Below are 16,547 nucleotides of genomic sequence, written 5' to 3'. Positions count from 1 at the left end.
TCCCCTGGGGCCTCTGCCCGGCTCAGGGGGCATTACGTTGCTGCTGCAGAGCAGGCTGCCAACCTAGGCCCAAGCACAGCGCCAGGTCCACTGAGGACTCTGGCTGTGCGGCTGGGATGGGCAGATGCGGGCTGTGGACTTGACCTGCAGACACCAGCTGATGGGTCTGCCACCTGCAGCTGTCGAGCTCAGAAGCCAGCACAGGAAATGTAGGGCCTCTCTGAGATGCAGGCACCCCGATACCTCTCTGAGAAGGACGGGGCGCCAGCTGGGCCGGTGCCGTCTCTGTGCTGAGCCAGGCTCTGCTTCCGACGCTGACCTGCCGTGGATGAGGGCAGGTGGACCTCCAGGCCACTGGGGCTCCTCGCAGCTGCTGCTGCCACCTCCTGTCGGACCCTCAGGAGATCTGGGGAGGGTAGGCACCAGCAGTGACCCAGAGGCCAGCCCCCACCAGGCTCTCATGTTCCTCACCCTGTTCAGCACAGGACATTGGCCATGCAGACTGGGAGCATATTCTCCCAGATCCTGCTGGTTGGTCACCGGGACAGAAAGATGAGCAGAAGGCCACAGGGCAGGGCAGACACCAGACATCCCTAGGCAAGGTGCCTAACTGCACCGACTGGTCTTGGGAGGGGGTCCAGGTGAGCATTTATAAGGGATGTGGAGATGTTAGGAACCAAAACGTGGTTGGGATGGAGAAAGGGAAAGGCCCGGACAGGGAAGGCTGGTGGTTCAGGAACCTTGACTTCGACAAGAACTGACACCGCCAAGAGCCAGACTGCAGGACCCGTGAGGGGAGGGGTCACGCAAAGGCTAGAGTGTGGGGGCAGCGGGGCTGGAGTCCAGGAGCTGGGGCAGGTCTTCAGCCCTCTCCTAGGTAACACCTGGGCTCACTGCGCAGTCTAGGCACTCTGCTCTCCACCCCCAGCCCTCTGTCCAGCTTAGGCCCGGACTTCAGAGTTCCCCGCCCCCCCCCCGCAGCCCTCCACTGTGCCGGCTCCGCTGCCACCGCCTGTTTATAAATTAATTACCCGAAAAGCGGAGGTGGGTCCTGCCCCGGGCTGGGTGCCAGCCCACAGAGCCCAGCCGGCGCGGCCGCCCGCATCGATCTCGGCAGGGCCCTGCGCCCCCGCCCGCCCGCGGCCTCGGTTATTTACCGTCGGCTCCCGGCGGGGGCGGCAGGCGGAGGCCTGATTGACAGCCCAGCTCCGCGCCGCTCCTGGCGGCCGGCGCCCCTCCCCCGCACAGCCAGCGGAGCCGGCCCCAGGCAGGGCAGGGAAAGCAATTAAAAAGGAAGATTTTTAAATTATTAACATTTGGTGAATTATTCAGGCTCTCGGTGCCTGACTGCCCTGGGGGACAGTGCCTGTGTAAGGAGAGGAAATCCAGCCCCTTTTCCCAGCAAGTACCCCTCACCCAGCTCCAGGCAGGAAAGGCAAGCTACTCCCCCTGGGCTGGGGTCTGCAAGGTCAGGGTGCAGCTGGACAGGGTGCCAGACGGTGTCCCTGTGGTGGTAGGGGGACTTCCAGGTGTCCGGTCTGGGAGCAGTGCTTCTGGCTGGAGCTCCTCCTGAGCACCAGTGAAAGCTGGGCCACCAAACCTGAACTGTTGTCCATCCTGCTTCTGGACAGACATCCACGTGGATGTTCAGGGGGCTGACTGATGCTCTGCTCCTGGCCCCACCCTCCCAAGAAGGGGTCTAGCTCAGACTCTGCCCTGACTGCAGCTGAAGTCAGGAAGGACTACAGTATCCAGACCACACCATTCAGATGGGGGCAGGGGTGGGCAGGGACCCACGAGGACCTGCATGTGCTGGAGAGGGATGGATAGGCCTGGTGAAACCCCCACCTCCCACTCTCCCTTCAGCTCCCCCAAGCAGCTTCCTCCTCTGTGAAATGGCAATGGGCAGTGGCCATTTGAGGCCCTGCTGGGAGAGCCTTCGGCAGACTTACTGGTGAGGGACCACCCTCCCTACCAGATCTGCCCAAACAGGCCACTGTACTGGGCGCAGGGAGGAGGAGGTGGGCCTCACTGTCCACCTACAAGGGCTTGCAAGGTTTGAGGAGCCAAAAAACCTACATCCAATCCCAGCCTTGGTGTCAGCAGCCACTCTTTTCAGGGTGAGTCCAAAGCACATTGTGGACACTCATGATGCCGTGGGGAGGGGCTACATACCATGGCTGGGGAGGCCCAGGTGGTAGAGACGCTGAGGGTCCTCAAAGGTGCTGGCCTCACTCAGGGCAGACACCAGCCGGCGGTAATGATCCTCGGGGGCCATGCTGGGCCCTAGTTCCGGAAGCAACAGAGTCTCTGGGTTGGGCAAACACAGGAGAGGGGGCTTCCCCTTTAGACACTGCGGAGGGAGAGAAGCAGGGGCTCCCCTCTTAGAATCTGCTGCTAGCTGACTATGCCCAGCAGAGGGTCCAGACTGTACCCCTCCCTCTCCAGTGGCTGTTCCCTCAACCCCCAGGGAAAAGCTCAAACCTTGAGGAGACTTGCTTCGGGCCTTCTTCTCCAAAGGGCAGTCACTGCTGATGTGGGGGGAGCGACCCAGCCTCTTGCCCAACAGATCACCTGGGAGAGGGCAGAGTGAATCCCATCCTGCGTTCAGGGCTCATAGAGGCCAGGACAGGAACAGCTCCGGCCCACCCCAATACTGGCCGCAATACCTGCCTCAGTGCCGGCCCAGCTCCAGCTCAGCCCAGAACCACAGCTCTCATCACTCAGGGGTGCCTATGGGTCCTGGCCAGGTTCAAGCCTTGCCCAGTCCAGCAGGGTTGGGTCAGAGTGAGGGAATGGGACAGTCCAGACCTGGGCTCTGGGCTGCATGTGTGTAGATGTGATGGGAGATGCATGGTTATGGCCTCAGGCAGCAACTCAGGACCCCACAGGCACCATGCTGCTCCCACCTGCCAGATGAGCCTCCTTTGCAGAGTAAGGAGCCCTTCTCCGCACCTTACCAACCTCTCCTCCTGGGGCAGGGGTGACTGACTACCAGCAGTGCAGGGTCCCATGCCAGGGTAGCCCAACCTCCTCCTAGAGGCCACGGGCCCTGGAGGTCAGGTGCATCTGCCCCCATCTGTTCTTCCTGGGTTCCTCTCCCCCAGGCCACACCCGTCATTGCCCCCAGAAAGCCCGAGGACACTACCTGTCCAGCTGGGGTAAGCGCCAAGGGCATCCCATCACCCACTGTGCACAGCCCCTCACGTGGCCCAGAGCCCACCCCACCCCTCTCCTAAAGTCCTCTTTCCAATCCCCTGGAGTCAGCCTTTCTCTACCCCAGCCTCTGGCACCCTGATGCCAGGCTCCCTCCTGAGCCCAAAGTCTGGGAGGTCTCTGTGGGACAGCTCAGCAATTGTGTCAGCTTCCAGTCCCAACCCTGTGTTCCTGGCCCCGCTCCCTCCTCATGAGGCCATCTGGGTGAAGGGGCCACCCCCTCAGTGACCCAGGCGCACCATGACACCTCAGCAAGGGGAGCCTGAGAAACCCTGTGGTCAGCTCCAGAGCCTAATTCCTTTTTCTTATTCCCTTAATCTGTCATTTTTATCAGGCGAGGAAGTGCAGCAGTGGAGTGCCGATCAATCTCCACTTTACAGCTGACAGAATGGTGCTAATAACTTATTGATCTCAGCCACCTCCTGCCACTGGCCTGGGCCCAGTGGCCTAGCCCCAGACCTTGCCCTGGGAGGACGAGGATGAGGTCCCCACCGCCCAGACAAAGGGTCCTACCTTAGAGACCTGGTAGATGGGTAGGGGGTGCTCAACCAGCATGAAGCCCCTGAGGAAGGCGAAGAGCCTCTGGCCAGCAGCACCACCAGGGCTGCAGCGTCCAGCTGTGCCAAGCCTGGGGAAGGCTGGGTCCACATCTGCTGCCTGCACCCGACCCTGCACATACCCCCTGGGGACCCAGCGAATACCCCAGGGCTTCCACTTCCCTCGATCCAGTTCGCATTCTCCACAGTGGGAAGACTCCCTCCCCTTTCTCTTGGGGGGTGATGGCTCCTCTCTGCCTGGCAGAGGTGCTTGGGAGGGGGTGGCAGGCGGGCCCACAGTGAGACCCATGCCTACGGTCATAGAGAGGTCCTGCCATGGGGGTCCGGGGCTCACCAGTCCCTGACGAGGGCCGCATATACTCACAGACACACACACGGTAAGGTGATGTCTGCAGGGCCCACCACGAGCCCAGTCCTCCCTGACCCCTCCTGCTCAGGTGAACACAGAGCTGACATGTGCTCCTGGGGAGGAGGAGGTAAGGACAGGCCGAGGCCTCCACCCAGGGGCTGGCAGAAAGACATGGAAGCTGGTGAGGACTAGAGTCCCAAGAAGAGGGCAGGACCTGGATGAGACCCAGACACAGGACACTGTGACCCGTGAAGTGCTCATGTGCAGGTCCTCTACCTCAGCAGGAAGACAGTGAGGGCGCCTGGACACACACGTGTCACACGGGCGTAAGTGGAAGCCCAAGCCTTTGGCCAGGCCCGGGGCACACACGCACTCAGGCCAGGTACCATGAGGAGGTCTCCGCATGTGCAGGCAGCAGGAGAGCCCTCTGTCTCCGAATATCTCAATCACTGTGGGACTCTGGAGGCTCACCCGATCGATGGGGCAATTAGATTTTTATCAGCCGCCTGCTCAGAGCCTCTAACTCGGCTCCAGAAGCAGCAGCCCCCCACCCACCACAGAGGACTACCCATGCACCGGCACACCTGGAGGGCCTGATGGGGGTACTCAGGGGTCCCAGGATGGACCACCCCTGCCCAGCCTTCCTGAGAGCTGCAGCCACTGCTGGGAAAATTCCTGGGTCTGCCCTGGTCCATAGGGCAGCAAGGGACCCCTGCCATCTCCTCTTGGCACACAGAGCCCCCTTCAGCCAAAGCTCAGAAAGCTGCCCCCTCCCTCCGAGCTCTTGTTGCTTCCAGGAGCTAGCCCTCCAAAGGGACAGAGCCCCGGGAGAGCACCCTCCTGCCCCAGCCCCTCTTCTCTCAGGACACGGACCCTTCTCTCCCGGGGGCCCTGGCTCTGGGGTCGCTGTGTGCAGAGCACATCCCTGCCCATCCAGGAGCCATGCCCAGGTGTGCGCCTCCATGAGGCCTGTGCTCCCTGAATGTCCTGCCTCCATCTGCCCCTGAGAGCAGGGGGTAGCTGTGGCCTCTGGCCACTCCAAGCCCACCCCAGCAGCAGCCACAGTGGAGCCACCGCCTCCGCCTCCTGTCTGCCCGGCTGGCTAGGATTAACACAATTACCATCACACGGAGCCCCAGGGGACAGCCGGCTTCGCCACCTCCCGCCTCCTCCGCTGGCCTCCCTGGCTGCCCGCCAAGGCTGCTGGGGGTGGCGGCATCCAGAGCCGCTGAGCAGAGATGCAGCGAGGCTGTGAGGCGGCTGTCCTCACGCTGGCTCTGCGCAGCCTGGCAGCCCTGCATCACCCGGCGCTGCCCTGGCTCCTCACCTGCGGCTCCCAGGCCTATTTCCACGCTGCCTCTCTGGAATTCACAGCGGCTCTGATGCTCAGGCATAACGAGGTGGCGGCTGCGATGCACGCTGGATATGAGGGCGGGAAGGTCACTGTCCTGGCTACAGCGAAGCAAGACAGGGAAGGTGAGACCCCTCGGGGCTCCTGGCTGAGCCTGAGTGTGAGCATGCATGGCCCAGGGGACATTGGGTATGACAACACCTCGTGCACACCATTCCTGTGAGCATCTCCATCTCCTCGTGGGTGCTGGAGTCTCACCCTGACCTATGCAGGCCCCACCTGGGACCCAGGACCTGCCAAGTATCTGCTGAACACAGCAGCCTTGCACTCAGACCCCACTGCTGCTCCCAGGGAGCGTCGTCCGTGTGGAGCGCAGGGCTGGCCCCGTCCGGACTCTGCTCTCTCCAGAGAGACCAGCCACTGTCCTTGCTTCTTGCTCTGGGGGGCAGCCAGGTCCCACCAGGGTCGGCAGAAGGCTGCCAGAGAGGACACGTGGACCCAGCACTTGCTCCTGTGCACATGCTGCTATTGCAACTAAAACTTCCAACCACCCACGGACTCTCAGCTTTTTCAAATACAGAAACCAAGGTTGAGACCAAAATCTGCAGCCAACGAGGTGTGTGCCCATCTAGGGCCATACAAGGGCGTGCGCACACACACTCACATGGGCCTGCAGACACACACAGACACAGATGCACACACCAGTCACCAGTGTGCCTGTGCTCAGGACACTCTGCTCTTCCCAGGGCTCCCCATCAAGAACCTTGGGATAAATAGGAATTTAATTTCGTTCTCTCTTTGCTCTTCCTGTTAAATCAGCTCACTGCCTATATCACAGAACCCCAGACAAAAGAGGGAAGGAATGGCCCCCACAGCATTTGCCCTTGGGGTTCTGAGAGCATCTTTGTTAGCACAGAGAAGGGCCCCTGCCACCTTGCAGACGCAGTTGGAGTGGCAGGAAGTCAGGACAGGACAGAAGAGGAGCAGGAAGGGACCCCAGCCCACCCTGCGGCACATCCCTCCCCAGCACCCTTGCTCCCTAGCCCACCTGTAATGGAGCAGCCTCCTGGCTGGGCCACCTCAAGGGGGGCCTCCACCAAGTGACCTGGGAACCAACCCTAAACCTCATTAAATAACCCCTAGGCACCACCCCTCCCCCGCCCCCGCCACCCCTGCTCTGGCCGGGGTGGCCGGAGCAGGCTAATCCAGAGCTGGCCCCTAAGCAGATCAGTTTCAGCACCAAAGCCTCCAGGGCTGGGCTCTAGAGCCGCTGGGAGACCCTGATGCAAGCTCTCTCCCCACCCCCAACCCCTCTCCCTGGAGAAGAGAAGACCCCCCCCACCCACCGCCGCCCCGGCCATGCAAACAAGAGGGCAGGTGGGTGGGAGTAAGTACTTTATGGGATTAATTGGCAGCAGTTCTCATCCTCTCTATCATCCTCATCAATGCGGGGGGCGGGGGTGGAAGAGAGAAGTGCTGTCCTCAGCATCAGGGAGGGGTAGGGGTGCCTGGTGCCAGGGCTGCTGCTGCCAGAGTTCTCCCTTGAGAAAACCTCCTTTTGGCGTCCCCAGGACTCCTGCAGGAGGTGGACCAGCCCCCAGAGACTTAAGGTGGGATCAGGCCCGTTCATTTGTTTCCCGTGAATCCTCAGCTGAGTGCTTACGCAGGGACTGGGGCTCAGTGCTCACCACCGCTGTGGCCAATAACTCTTTCAGCTGGTCACTCAGACACTCAGGTGGTGCTGCAGCTCCACGGAGGTGATGCTACAGCTCCACGGAGGTGATGCCTTGTGGGAATCAAGACACAGCCCACACATCAAACCTCCACTTCCTGCCTTGGGGGCTCGCCCCATGAGCGCCAAGACAGCATGGCCTGGCCCCAGAAAACCTGTGTGGACACTCGGTTGTTCACTGAACAAACTATGCCGGGTTTTATGTAAAGAACCATGAAGAGGGCTTCCTTGGTGGCTCAGTGGTAAAGAGGTTTGATCCTTGGTCTGGAAAGATCCCACGTGCAACATGTGCCATAACTACTAAGCCTGTGCTCTGGAGCCCAGGAACTACAACTGCTGAGCCCACGTGCGGCGACTACTGAAGCCTGCACACCCTAGAGCCCATGCTCTGTCTCAGGAGAAGCCATTGCATTGAGAAGCCCGAGCGCTACAACTAAAGAGTAGCCTGTATAACCAAGACCCAGAAGAGCCAGAAAGAAATAAATACAATTATTTTGTTAAAAATGTGTGAACCATCAGACTCTTTCTCCCCATGAGGAGCCCCTCTAGTGCCTGGTATACTGTCCAGTCCTTGTCCAGCTCCTGGCCAGCTCAGGGGCCTCAGAAAGACAGGGCCCACATCTCCTGCCTGCTGCCCTGGATGCACAGGGCTTCAGGGGGAGCTCCAACCAGGCAAGTGGTTATGGCAGACTCAGGCAGACAGAGGGATGGGGGTGAATGCATAGATGAGTGGAACGGAGGGACAGACAGACAGATGAAGACTGATGGATGAAGTCAGATGACTGGACAGATGGAGATGGACACACAAGGACAGGCACTACGGGATAGACAGAAAGGATGGAAACATCAAACAGATGGACAGAGCCTGAAGGACAGACAGCAGACTTGAGACAGAAAGACACATGGATGGGGCCAAAAGGAGCCAGGAAGAGACAAAGGCAGAGCTGAGATGGGGGTTTGTGAAGCAGCTGTGCTGTGGGCTTGCTCAGCCCTCCCTGGCCAGACGCCGGGGTGCCACAGCAGGGCGAGGTGGGGGGCAGATGTGCTGTAAGTCCTATTGGCTAACCCCCTCGATCTCCCCTCGACAATCATCGCAGCTGTTTTGAGGGTCCACCACACACTGGGACCTGGCCTCTTACTGTGTCTGGACACCCGGGCCCTCTCCTACATCCCGCGGCCAGCTGGGGTGAGCAGGAGGTTGCAGGCAGGGAAAGAGCAGCCTGGGATTCCCCTACAGGCCTTACTGACAAATTTCTCATGTAGCTTCCCAAGTAAAAGGCTCATAAAATGTCAGCAACGTTCATGACGGTTCATAAAAATGATCAGTTGAGCAGGCAACTTCAAAATGAGGTGGAAATAAGTTTAAAGACGTTTTCATTGTAATTTGGCTCCAGGACCTAGACATTCTCAGAAGTATAAATAATAACACATCTGGCACAGAGCCAGGCTGTGAGAGGGGCCCAAAGGCACTGAATGCCCACTGCCTGCTCGGCTGGGCCTGTCCTGTGCCTTCCCTGGAAGCCCTGGGCTAAGACTTGATCCCACTGACCAGACACCACAGCCAGGGCTCCATCCTGCCCTTCTGAGATGGGGGACTTGGGTCTCCCCAACACCCCCAACCTCCACATCAAGTCTCCCCATTTTTATCTCCTTACTGTGGCTTGAATTTACAGCCCCTCCACGGACTGGAGCAAACTCCCAACTTGCTGGATGGGGCCTATAGCAGGACCTTGTCAAAGCATACACCAACCACTTCTCTGCTCAAGAGCTTTCAGTAGCTCCCCATTGCCTGAAGGAAAATGCCCATCAGGCCCAGTATCTAAGGCCCTTTAGCACCCAGTTAAGGCAGGCCTTCCCCTCCTCCCTTCCCACATCCCCTTCCCTCATTCCTCCATGTCTCTGTAGACACCCCGTTTCCCTAGTGAGCGCCTATGTATCCTTCAAGACCCCATTCACACATCACCATTCTCACATTCTGTTAGGTCTCTGGGAGAGTGGGAGGGGGCAGGCATGGCCTTATCTTTGGGCAGATGGGCTCAAATGTGAGAGGGGGAGCACAATCTGGCTTCAGGGCTGGGCCCAGAACCCATATCTGCGCTGCTGTCACAACTTAGGCACAAGTCAACAGTAGACCACAGACCAAGGGGAGGAGGAGGGGAGGGAGGCTGGAGGGATTTAGAGTCCAAACCAGAGGACATGGAGCGACAAGGCTCTGTGCTGCCCATGTACAACATGTAAGGGAAGCCCAGCCCAGGCCTGGCCCTACCTGCAGGACGTCTCTCGGAAGGAGATGTTCACGTCCCAGTGGGTGTGGACTCTGCAAGGAGAGAAGAGACGGTCAGTGTGGCCTCCAGGACTCAGCACATGGACAGCAGAGCATGTATGTGGCATGCCCTGTGTCTGCCCTGGAGTGCCAGCCTCAAGGGAAGTGGGCTGGCTCAGAACCACCTCTAGCATCATCTGGTACCAGCTCAACACTTTGGCAGCTGCAGCCAGGACAGACCCACGGGGCAGGTGCCTGCTTCAGGGCTCACCAGACAAGGAATTGGGACGGACAGAACTGAGGTCCCACGACTCTGCCTCTTTGGTGGTGGAGCCAGCAGAGCCCACCTTGTGCTAGGGGTGGGGGCCGTGACTTCCTCTGCATGTGCCACTTGTGTGACTGAACCCAAATTCCTAGTTGCTAGAGCTGCTCCGGGGGGTGCTGGGAACCAGGTCGAGGAATGAATCCTATGGCCACCACCACTGGCTCCGGTGGCCTCTGGGTCCCAGCTGCTGCCAAGCCGCCTCCTGAAAGTGACAGTCACACAGCAGAGGTAGGAGGGGTCAAGCAAGCAAACAGCTCTGTGCTGTGCCCACCCTCTCACCCACAGCAGTGTCCCTGAGAAGACCCCTGGGCTGAGGGAGGGTGGTGGCAGGCCCACACGGTGCTTTCCCTCAGCACAGGTGGGAGTGGGCACTGGGAGGGGGACTCTCCGGTGTCCAAGAGGGTTAGGGTAGGAGAAATTAGAATATGTTAAAAAACTGAGCAGGAAAAAGGCCTGGAAATTCTGGGGATACATATGACATGCTGGACAGACGACAATGGATGGACAGATGGGTGGATGGATGGAAAAAGAGGTGAGTGGGCAGAGGGGAAGGCTTCTGCCAGGAGGGAGGGGAGAAAGAAGGAGGTCAGGAACGGTGGCCCCAAGCCTGGGGGAGAAAGTAAGGAGCCAAGGGAGTGGCTACTCCAAAGAGAGGGAGTGTGAGTGTCAGGGGGTGCTCCCATAAGGATCCACGCAGCTCCCTCCTCCCTGCCTGGCTGTGGTGCCATGAGACTTTCCTCCAAGAGCCTTTCTCCTTCCTCAACCCAGTGGCTTTGGCCCTCCTTGGCCCTTCCCCACACAGGCCACATGGACCCTCCCTGGCCTGCTCTGGCCATGACTATTGGTGGTGCCTGCTTCTCAATGATGCCACTGAGTCCTGGCCTGGCACTCAGCCCCCAGGTGGGGGCAAGGCAGGTTCACAGTGGTCCTGAGGCATGTCCCTGGGAGTCCAGGCTTTGTTTCACCTGCGGCAGCTATCAGCGTCCACAGAGAGGATAGAAGCTAAGCTGGGGCCCTGTCCTCAGGGCAAAGGCTCTCCACCTCTAGGTCTGACCTGGCCTTCCGCTGCCTGAAGTCCCCACCCCCGCCAGAGCCCGCGTGCCCTCCTCTCCTGGTCCCTTTAGCACCTTCTCTTCATGATATGGACATGGGGCTCGTCCTCCTGCTTCAAGCCCAGCCGCTGCCCACAGGCCGGACCACTCCCGTCGCTGTCACCATCACTGGCTGAGAAGCTAGGGGTCAGCTCCTTCTTCAGGATCCGGGCAGGGGGCAGGGCAACTGTCCTCTTGTCTGCCAGCCGCCCCCGGTTCTGGACAGGGAGGGAGGAGAGGAAGGTTAGGCCAAACCATGTTGCTCAGCCTCATGGGCGCCCCCACCTACAGCAGAGGGGCCTCCAGCCCTCCAGGACACTCACAACTGGCCAGAGGCCAAGACAAGAGCAGGGAGGCAAGGCTTCCTTCACAAACCCATCCAGAGACTGCCTTCCACTCCACCCTGGGGGCGCTCAGGGGTAAGGGTATGGGCACTGCCCTGTCCAGACTCCACACTCGGCCCAGCCCTTCCACAGGTGCTCGGCCTGTGTGTGGATGCCTGCTAGGGACCAACCCAGCATTCCCAGCCCCTAAGGGCTGCGAGCACCCGCAGGATGCTGTGTCCTGACCCCATGCAGTTACCTCTGCATATATGCCTGCCTGGCAATCCCACTCAGACTCTGTGTGAAACCCTACCCATGCAAAGCCCGCTTTCGATGCTTAGTGCCAAATGAAGCCCAGCTCAGGGGTGTCTGAAGCCTGGAGTCTGAGGCTGATCCCTTGTAAATTGCAGGCCTTTGGCTCACAGGTCATCTGGCAGCCAAGGCCCTTTGTCCTATGTGACCTGGGGGGACTGATCCCCTTGGTCAGGAACTATGAGATTCAGAGTTTTTCTAAGAGGTGCACCTTTCCCCTGCTCTGCACCGGCAGTGTGAGAGCAGAGAGCAGAGCCTCCACAGAAGGGCCCAGAGCCTGCACACATGCTGGCAGCTCTCGCCCAGGGCCCTGCATAGCATGGCAGCCACTGGTGTCTGCAGGTCCCACCACCCCAGGGAAGAAGAGCTCCCGTTTTCTAGTGGGCTGGAGGCTTTTTCTTATTTAATAACTACTGGTTCAGGATGGTGGCAGGAACCTTGGAATTATCTAATTCTCTCTCATCTTTTCAGTGACTGAGGCCATCTAGGACTCCTCCCTCCTGTTGCCAGGACAATTTTTTCCGCATCATACATAGGGGCTTGGGGAGGAAGGTATCCAGGGGGCTTTTGCCCCTCCCCACAGAGTGTTCCCCTGGATCTGAAGGGCAGCTGTGTGCAGCTGCCATAGCCCTATCCTCCAGAGGAGAGGTTCTCTTCAGATCCAGACCAGCCTCACCTCCAGACACATGGCCTACCCCAGTCCCAGATTTGGGCAGTGCCCCTGACATCGGTCGGGGAGCCATAGTCTGCCACACCTGCCCTCACAAATCCACCAAGGCGGTGTCCCATGGTCCTCTCTTCAACACATCCAGTGAGAGAGTGGGCAGCACTGGGGAAAGTGGGGTGGAGGGAGCAGTGAAGTTGGGGGTAGGCCTGCGAGATGAAACGGGGGGCACCCCATGCTTCTAAGACCCTGGCCTTGGCTCCAAGGTATACCAGTGACAGCAGAGCTTCAGTGAGGCAGGGAGGCAGGGCCCAGACCCACTGGGCCCCATGCCTCTTCAGGCCAGGCTCTGGGGGGCAGGGTTTTCAGCAGCTCTGGCCTGTCTGGAGTGTGCTTGGCTGCAAAGCCCCTCAGCTCTGCCCTTCTCTAGCCTGCTGTAGGCCAAGCACCAGGACCTCCTCTCCTGCCTTTCCACTTTAACTAAACTATTCTCTGAAGAAAAAGTTTCCATGCACTTCCCTTTCATCTGTGGGACAAGGATGAGGAGAGGGAAACGGAGCAGGGAGGCTGCCACCTGGGTAAGGCCATACCAGGTACGGTGGCTTGGAATGGGTCTGGTAGTGGAGAGTTAAGGAAGAGGGACCAGGATGAGCAGTCCTGACCTGAACCAAGCACAGGGACACATCTGCTCCCACACACACCCGAGACCTCAGCTGCTGACCCCTGCAGAATTGGGTGCTAAGCCCCTGTCCCAGCCAAGCACTGGCTCCTCAGGCCTTCCCATCAAGAAATGTCTTAGAGGGGACTGATGCTGGGCTCAGGCCACCTGCCCACCCCTTCCTGTGGGAGACTTTCAGAAGGGGATGGTGGGAGAGGCAGGGTTCCTCCCGCCTGAGCAGAGGCCCCAGACCAGCCTGGAGGGTGTCCTCTTTGGCACCAACTGCCAAAGTGAAAGGGAGTTCAGCTTTCTGCCCCAGGCCAGTGTGGTGGCTTTGGGCAAAGGTAGGCTGCCTGAGCACATGCTCTGTCTGGGGGGCTCTGCATGCAGGCTTGCCTGTGAGTACAATGAGCTCGAGCCAGACAGTGTGTGGGGTGGGCAAGTGGGGAGGCTCAGCTGTGTCCCCTTCCCCTGCCCAACCTGTGTGTCTTTACAGGTTTGTCTGTGGCTTTCTGGCTTGCCCACCCCCAAGGCCCACCAGGAATCCAAGACTTCCCCGCCCCCACCCTACCACCAGTCCAAAGTAAACAAGCTGAAGGACGCCTGCAGGGTCCTTTCAGGCCTTCCTGGCAGAGGGGGCTGCTGAGTGGTGCCAGGAGCTGTGGTCCTCATGGGCTCTCCCCCAGGAGCTCAGACTGTCCCTCTCAAGACAAGATTTTCAGATGGCGCCTCCAGCCACTGCTGCCTGGAGGGCATGCAAGGGGGAAGGCAGTGCTTCAGGGCAGGCCCTGGCCCCAGCTTTCCTGCGCACCCCAACCCCCAGGCTAATGAGGGCTCAACAGACTTCTACACTGGGTTGGAGGCCCCACACCAACTTCTAGCTGCAGTTCTCTTGACACCAAGGCCCACATTGCACCTTCTGTGCCTCAGACCAGGCTTATCCTCAGACACTCCTGGACATCCCTGGCCTTGTCCCACAGGGCTCCAGCCCTAGGCATCCAGACATGCAGGTCACTCACATCCAAGCCTGTGGCCACCCAGAAAGTCCATCCAGGCTGGCCGACACTGTCACATCCTATAACAAGTATCCCCTTAGGACCAGCTCTTCTCCCAGGCTGGGCCAACTGACATGGTGAAACTGCACTCCCCCCACATCCCACACACACACCTGTTTACAAGGCAAAGTCCCCAGGCCCCGATCAGATGACACTGTCCAGGGAGGAGTCTTTCACACCACGGGCTGTCCCCAGGACCTCAGGAGAAGCAGCTCCCGGGCTCCCAAAGAGACGCTTCAGGATAGGCAGGACCCTGCCCTGAATCAAGGGGGACGGGGTCTGACGCCCCAGCATACCCACCAAAGCCTTCTCCTCTGTTTATTTGCCCCTGGGGGCTCCCTCCTGCCCACTGGCAGAGTTGAGGTTAGGACTGATTCTAGAAAACATAGGCCAAGCTCCGCAGCGGAGAAGCAAGACCCTGAAGCCCCAGGTTTTCTCCCACATCTCACCACCGGGGAGGATATTCGACAGCCGGGACAGTCGCAGATCGGAGGATGCACCTGCAGGATCCCCTTGGACATAAGCGTCTTCAGACTTTTCCCTGCAAGGAGAGCCGAGGCAGGACCGGTAAGGGAGTGGGGCCGGGCACAGGTAGGGCCGGGCACGCGGGCATGCTTCCGGGGCGCTGCCAGAGGCAAGGCCGGGTTCCCTCCCGCCACGAGTATGAACAACCGCCTCCGTCCAACTTCCGAACCCACACCCGGCCTCGCCGCCCACCCCACCCTCGCAGACGTCGCGGGGATCTGCAGAGCTCGGAATTCAAGATCCGGCGAGCGCCCTCCCCTGACGCAGGGCGGTCTCTCCCCGCTCCTCCCCCGCCTCCGCGCGCCCCTCCTCCCGCGCTCCACCCTCTCCAAGCAGGTCCCCGGGAATCCGGAGCTGGACCGTGGAGGTCGGGCCCGGCGCAGGTGAGCGGCGCTGTCAGGACCTGGGACTGCGCTTGACCCCGCGGAGCCACGAGCCCCTGAGTCGACGAGCGTGACTGGGTCCCTAACTTTCTAACTATCCCCCACCCCCCGCCTGGCGCTCACCCCCTCTCCCTCCGCATGCCCGCTCTGGCGCCCACACGTCGCGGCCTTGGAGCCAGACTCCTGCGGGAGCCCTAGAGACTGCTCCCAGCCCTGCCGCCACTCTGCTCCGCGCGCGCTCCCGCCCCGACGCGCGCCCCCGCAGCCCCCACCTGCCTGCGCCACCCATGCACCTTGCCGTTCTCTCTACCAGCGTGCGTCCACACCCGGTCTCACTTGTGCCCCTCCACTCCCGCCAGAACCCGTGGCTCCTCAACCCCGGAGGAGAGTATCCTGCCGAGTCGGCCTCCCGCCCGCTCTCCCGAGTTCCCGTAAACTTCCCCGGAGCCTGAAGGCCCAGGAATCCCGCAAAGACCTTCCAGGCAGAAAGAGCCGCCGGCTCGTGCGGCCAGCGCTGGGGGGGACCACGGAGGCCGAGGGCGCTCAGCCCGGGTCCAACAAGGCCGACCGTGCTTGGGGGAAGGGGGTGTCCCTGCGGCCGCCCCAGAGTCGCAGCGCCCTCTCTAGGCAGAACTGGAGTCTCCCAGGTGGCAGACGAGAGGGATCCGGACCCACGGGTCCTCAGGGAGCGGAGGGGAGGGACCGGAGCGGTCCGCGCCCCCACGGCGGCCGCACCTTTGTGGCGGATGCTGCGTTTCCAGTCCTTGGCCGTCTCGCGGCCGCTGACGAACTGGAACTCGTTGGGTGTGAGCCACTCGCCGCGGTGGCGGATGGACGGACCCTTGCTGCCTTGGCAGAGTTTGCGCACGTAGAGCAGCGCGCGGTTGGCGCCGCACTCCACCTCAATGCAGGGCTCGCCGTTGTCCAGCAGCGGCTGGAAATCCGGTGCCGCGGCTGCAGTGGCCGAAAAGCGCTCGAGAGCCAGAGGGTCTCTGGGCAGGTGGAGGTGCGGGGCGGCCTCATGCAGGCTCAGGTAGGCGCGAGGGGCACGGAGCGGCGGGGCCAACAGCGCCTCGTAGCCCGCTGTCGCAGCTGGTAGCGAGGCGGCCGGGGGCAGGGCGGCCGCGGCGGGCAGTGGCGCCAGGTAGCCAGGCAGCGGCGGCAGTGGCAACGCTGCCAGGGTCGGGTGGAAGGTGGCCAGAGCCAGAGCGAGGTCTTCACGGCCGGGTAGCTCCTTCTTGACCGCCGGCATGGTGGGCCTGTGTTCCTGCAGCCTGGCCCTCCGCCGCCGGCGCAACTTGTTCCAGCCGGGCTGGAGTTGGATCTCGAGGGCCGGGGCTCTGGAGCCTCCTGGCTGCACACCCGCCCTCCCCGCTACTGCGCCCCAGCCGGGCCACCTCGGACCGCTGCCCGTCCGGCTGGCAGGGCCTCTGCCGCCCGAGACATGGTGCTGCCGGAGCTCTATCGATCCCCGATCGACCTGCCCAGCGCCGCAGCTCCAGGGCCTTGGGGCTCCACTGGGCGCTGGGCCACCTGCGCCCGCGCCCCCTGGGGCGGCCCGGCGCCCGGCTCGCTGCTGCGCCCGCGGGGCCGAGCCGGGCAGTGAGGAGTTGTGCAGCCTCCGGCCGCGTGCCCCGCCCCGCCCGAGGGTCCCAGGCCCCCGCCCCGCCCCACCGTCCCAGCCGCGCACCCGCGTACTCCAGCGCGCGCCCGCCCGGCGGGGACTTGGGAGACTCGCGCCGC

The 16,547-nt window shown here is 61.2% G+C and overlaps 1 protein-coding gene across 2 annotated transcripts in view; it reads right to left on the bottom strand.

Moving 5' to 3' along the window:
• The window catches only part of SAMD11 (sterile alpha motif domain containing 11), a 19,877-nt gene extending 3,330 nt beyond the window's left edge, over positions 1-16,547 (bottom strand). Inside the window, exons 1-8 of one of the 2 annotated variants that reach the window (XM_040264024.1) lie at positions 16,495-16,547; positions 14,346-14,437; positions 10,921-11,102; positions 9,472-9,522; positions 5,450-5,574; positions 2,485-2,574; positions 2,176-2,310; positions 244-406 (exon numbers count right to left, since the gene is read on the bottom strand). In XM_040264024.1, coding sequence (XP_040119958.1) covers positions 244-406; positions 2,176-2,310; positions 2,485-2,574; positions 5,450-5,574; positions 9,472-9,522; positions 10,921-11,102; positions 14,346-14,417 — 818 coding nt within the window. In that variant the 5' untranslated portion in view covers positions 14,418-14,437; positions 16,495-16,547. Of the gene's footprint in view, positions 1-243; positions 407-2,175; positions 2,311-2,484; positions 2,575-5,449; positions 5,575-9,471; positions 9,523-10,920; positions 11,103-14,345; positions 14,438-15,539; positions 16,391-16,494 lie in introns of those variants that run through there. The other variant, XM_040264023.1, reaches the window with a different exon arrangement.

This window comes from Oryx dammah, unplaced genomic scaffold (assembly GCF_014754425.2).
Source record: "Oryx dammah isolate SB20612 unplaced genomic scaffold, SCBI_Odam_1.1 HiC_scaffold_21, whole genome shotgun sequence".
Lineage (NCBI taxonomy): Eukaryota > Metazoa > Chordata > Mammalia > Artiodactyla > Bovidae > Oryx > Oryx dammah.
This window is presented reverse-complemented; position numbering and strand designations above follow the sequence as displayed.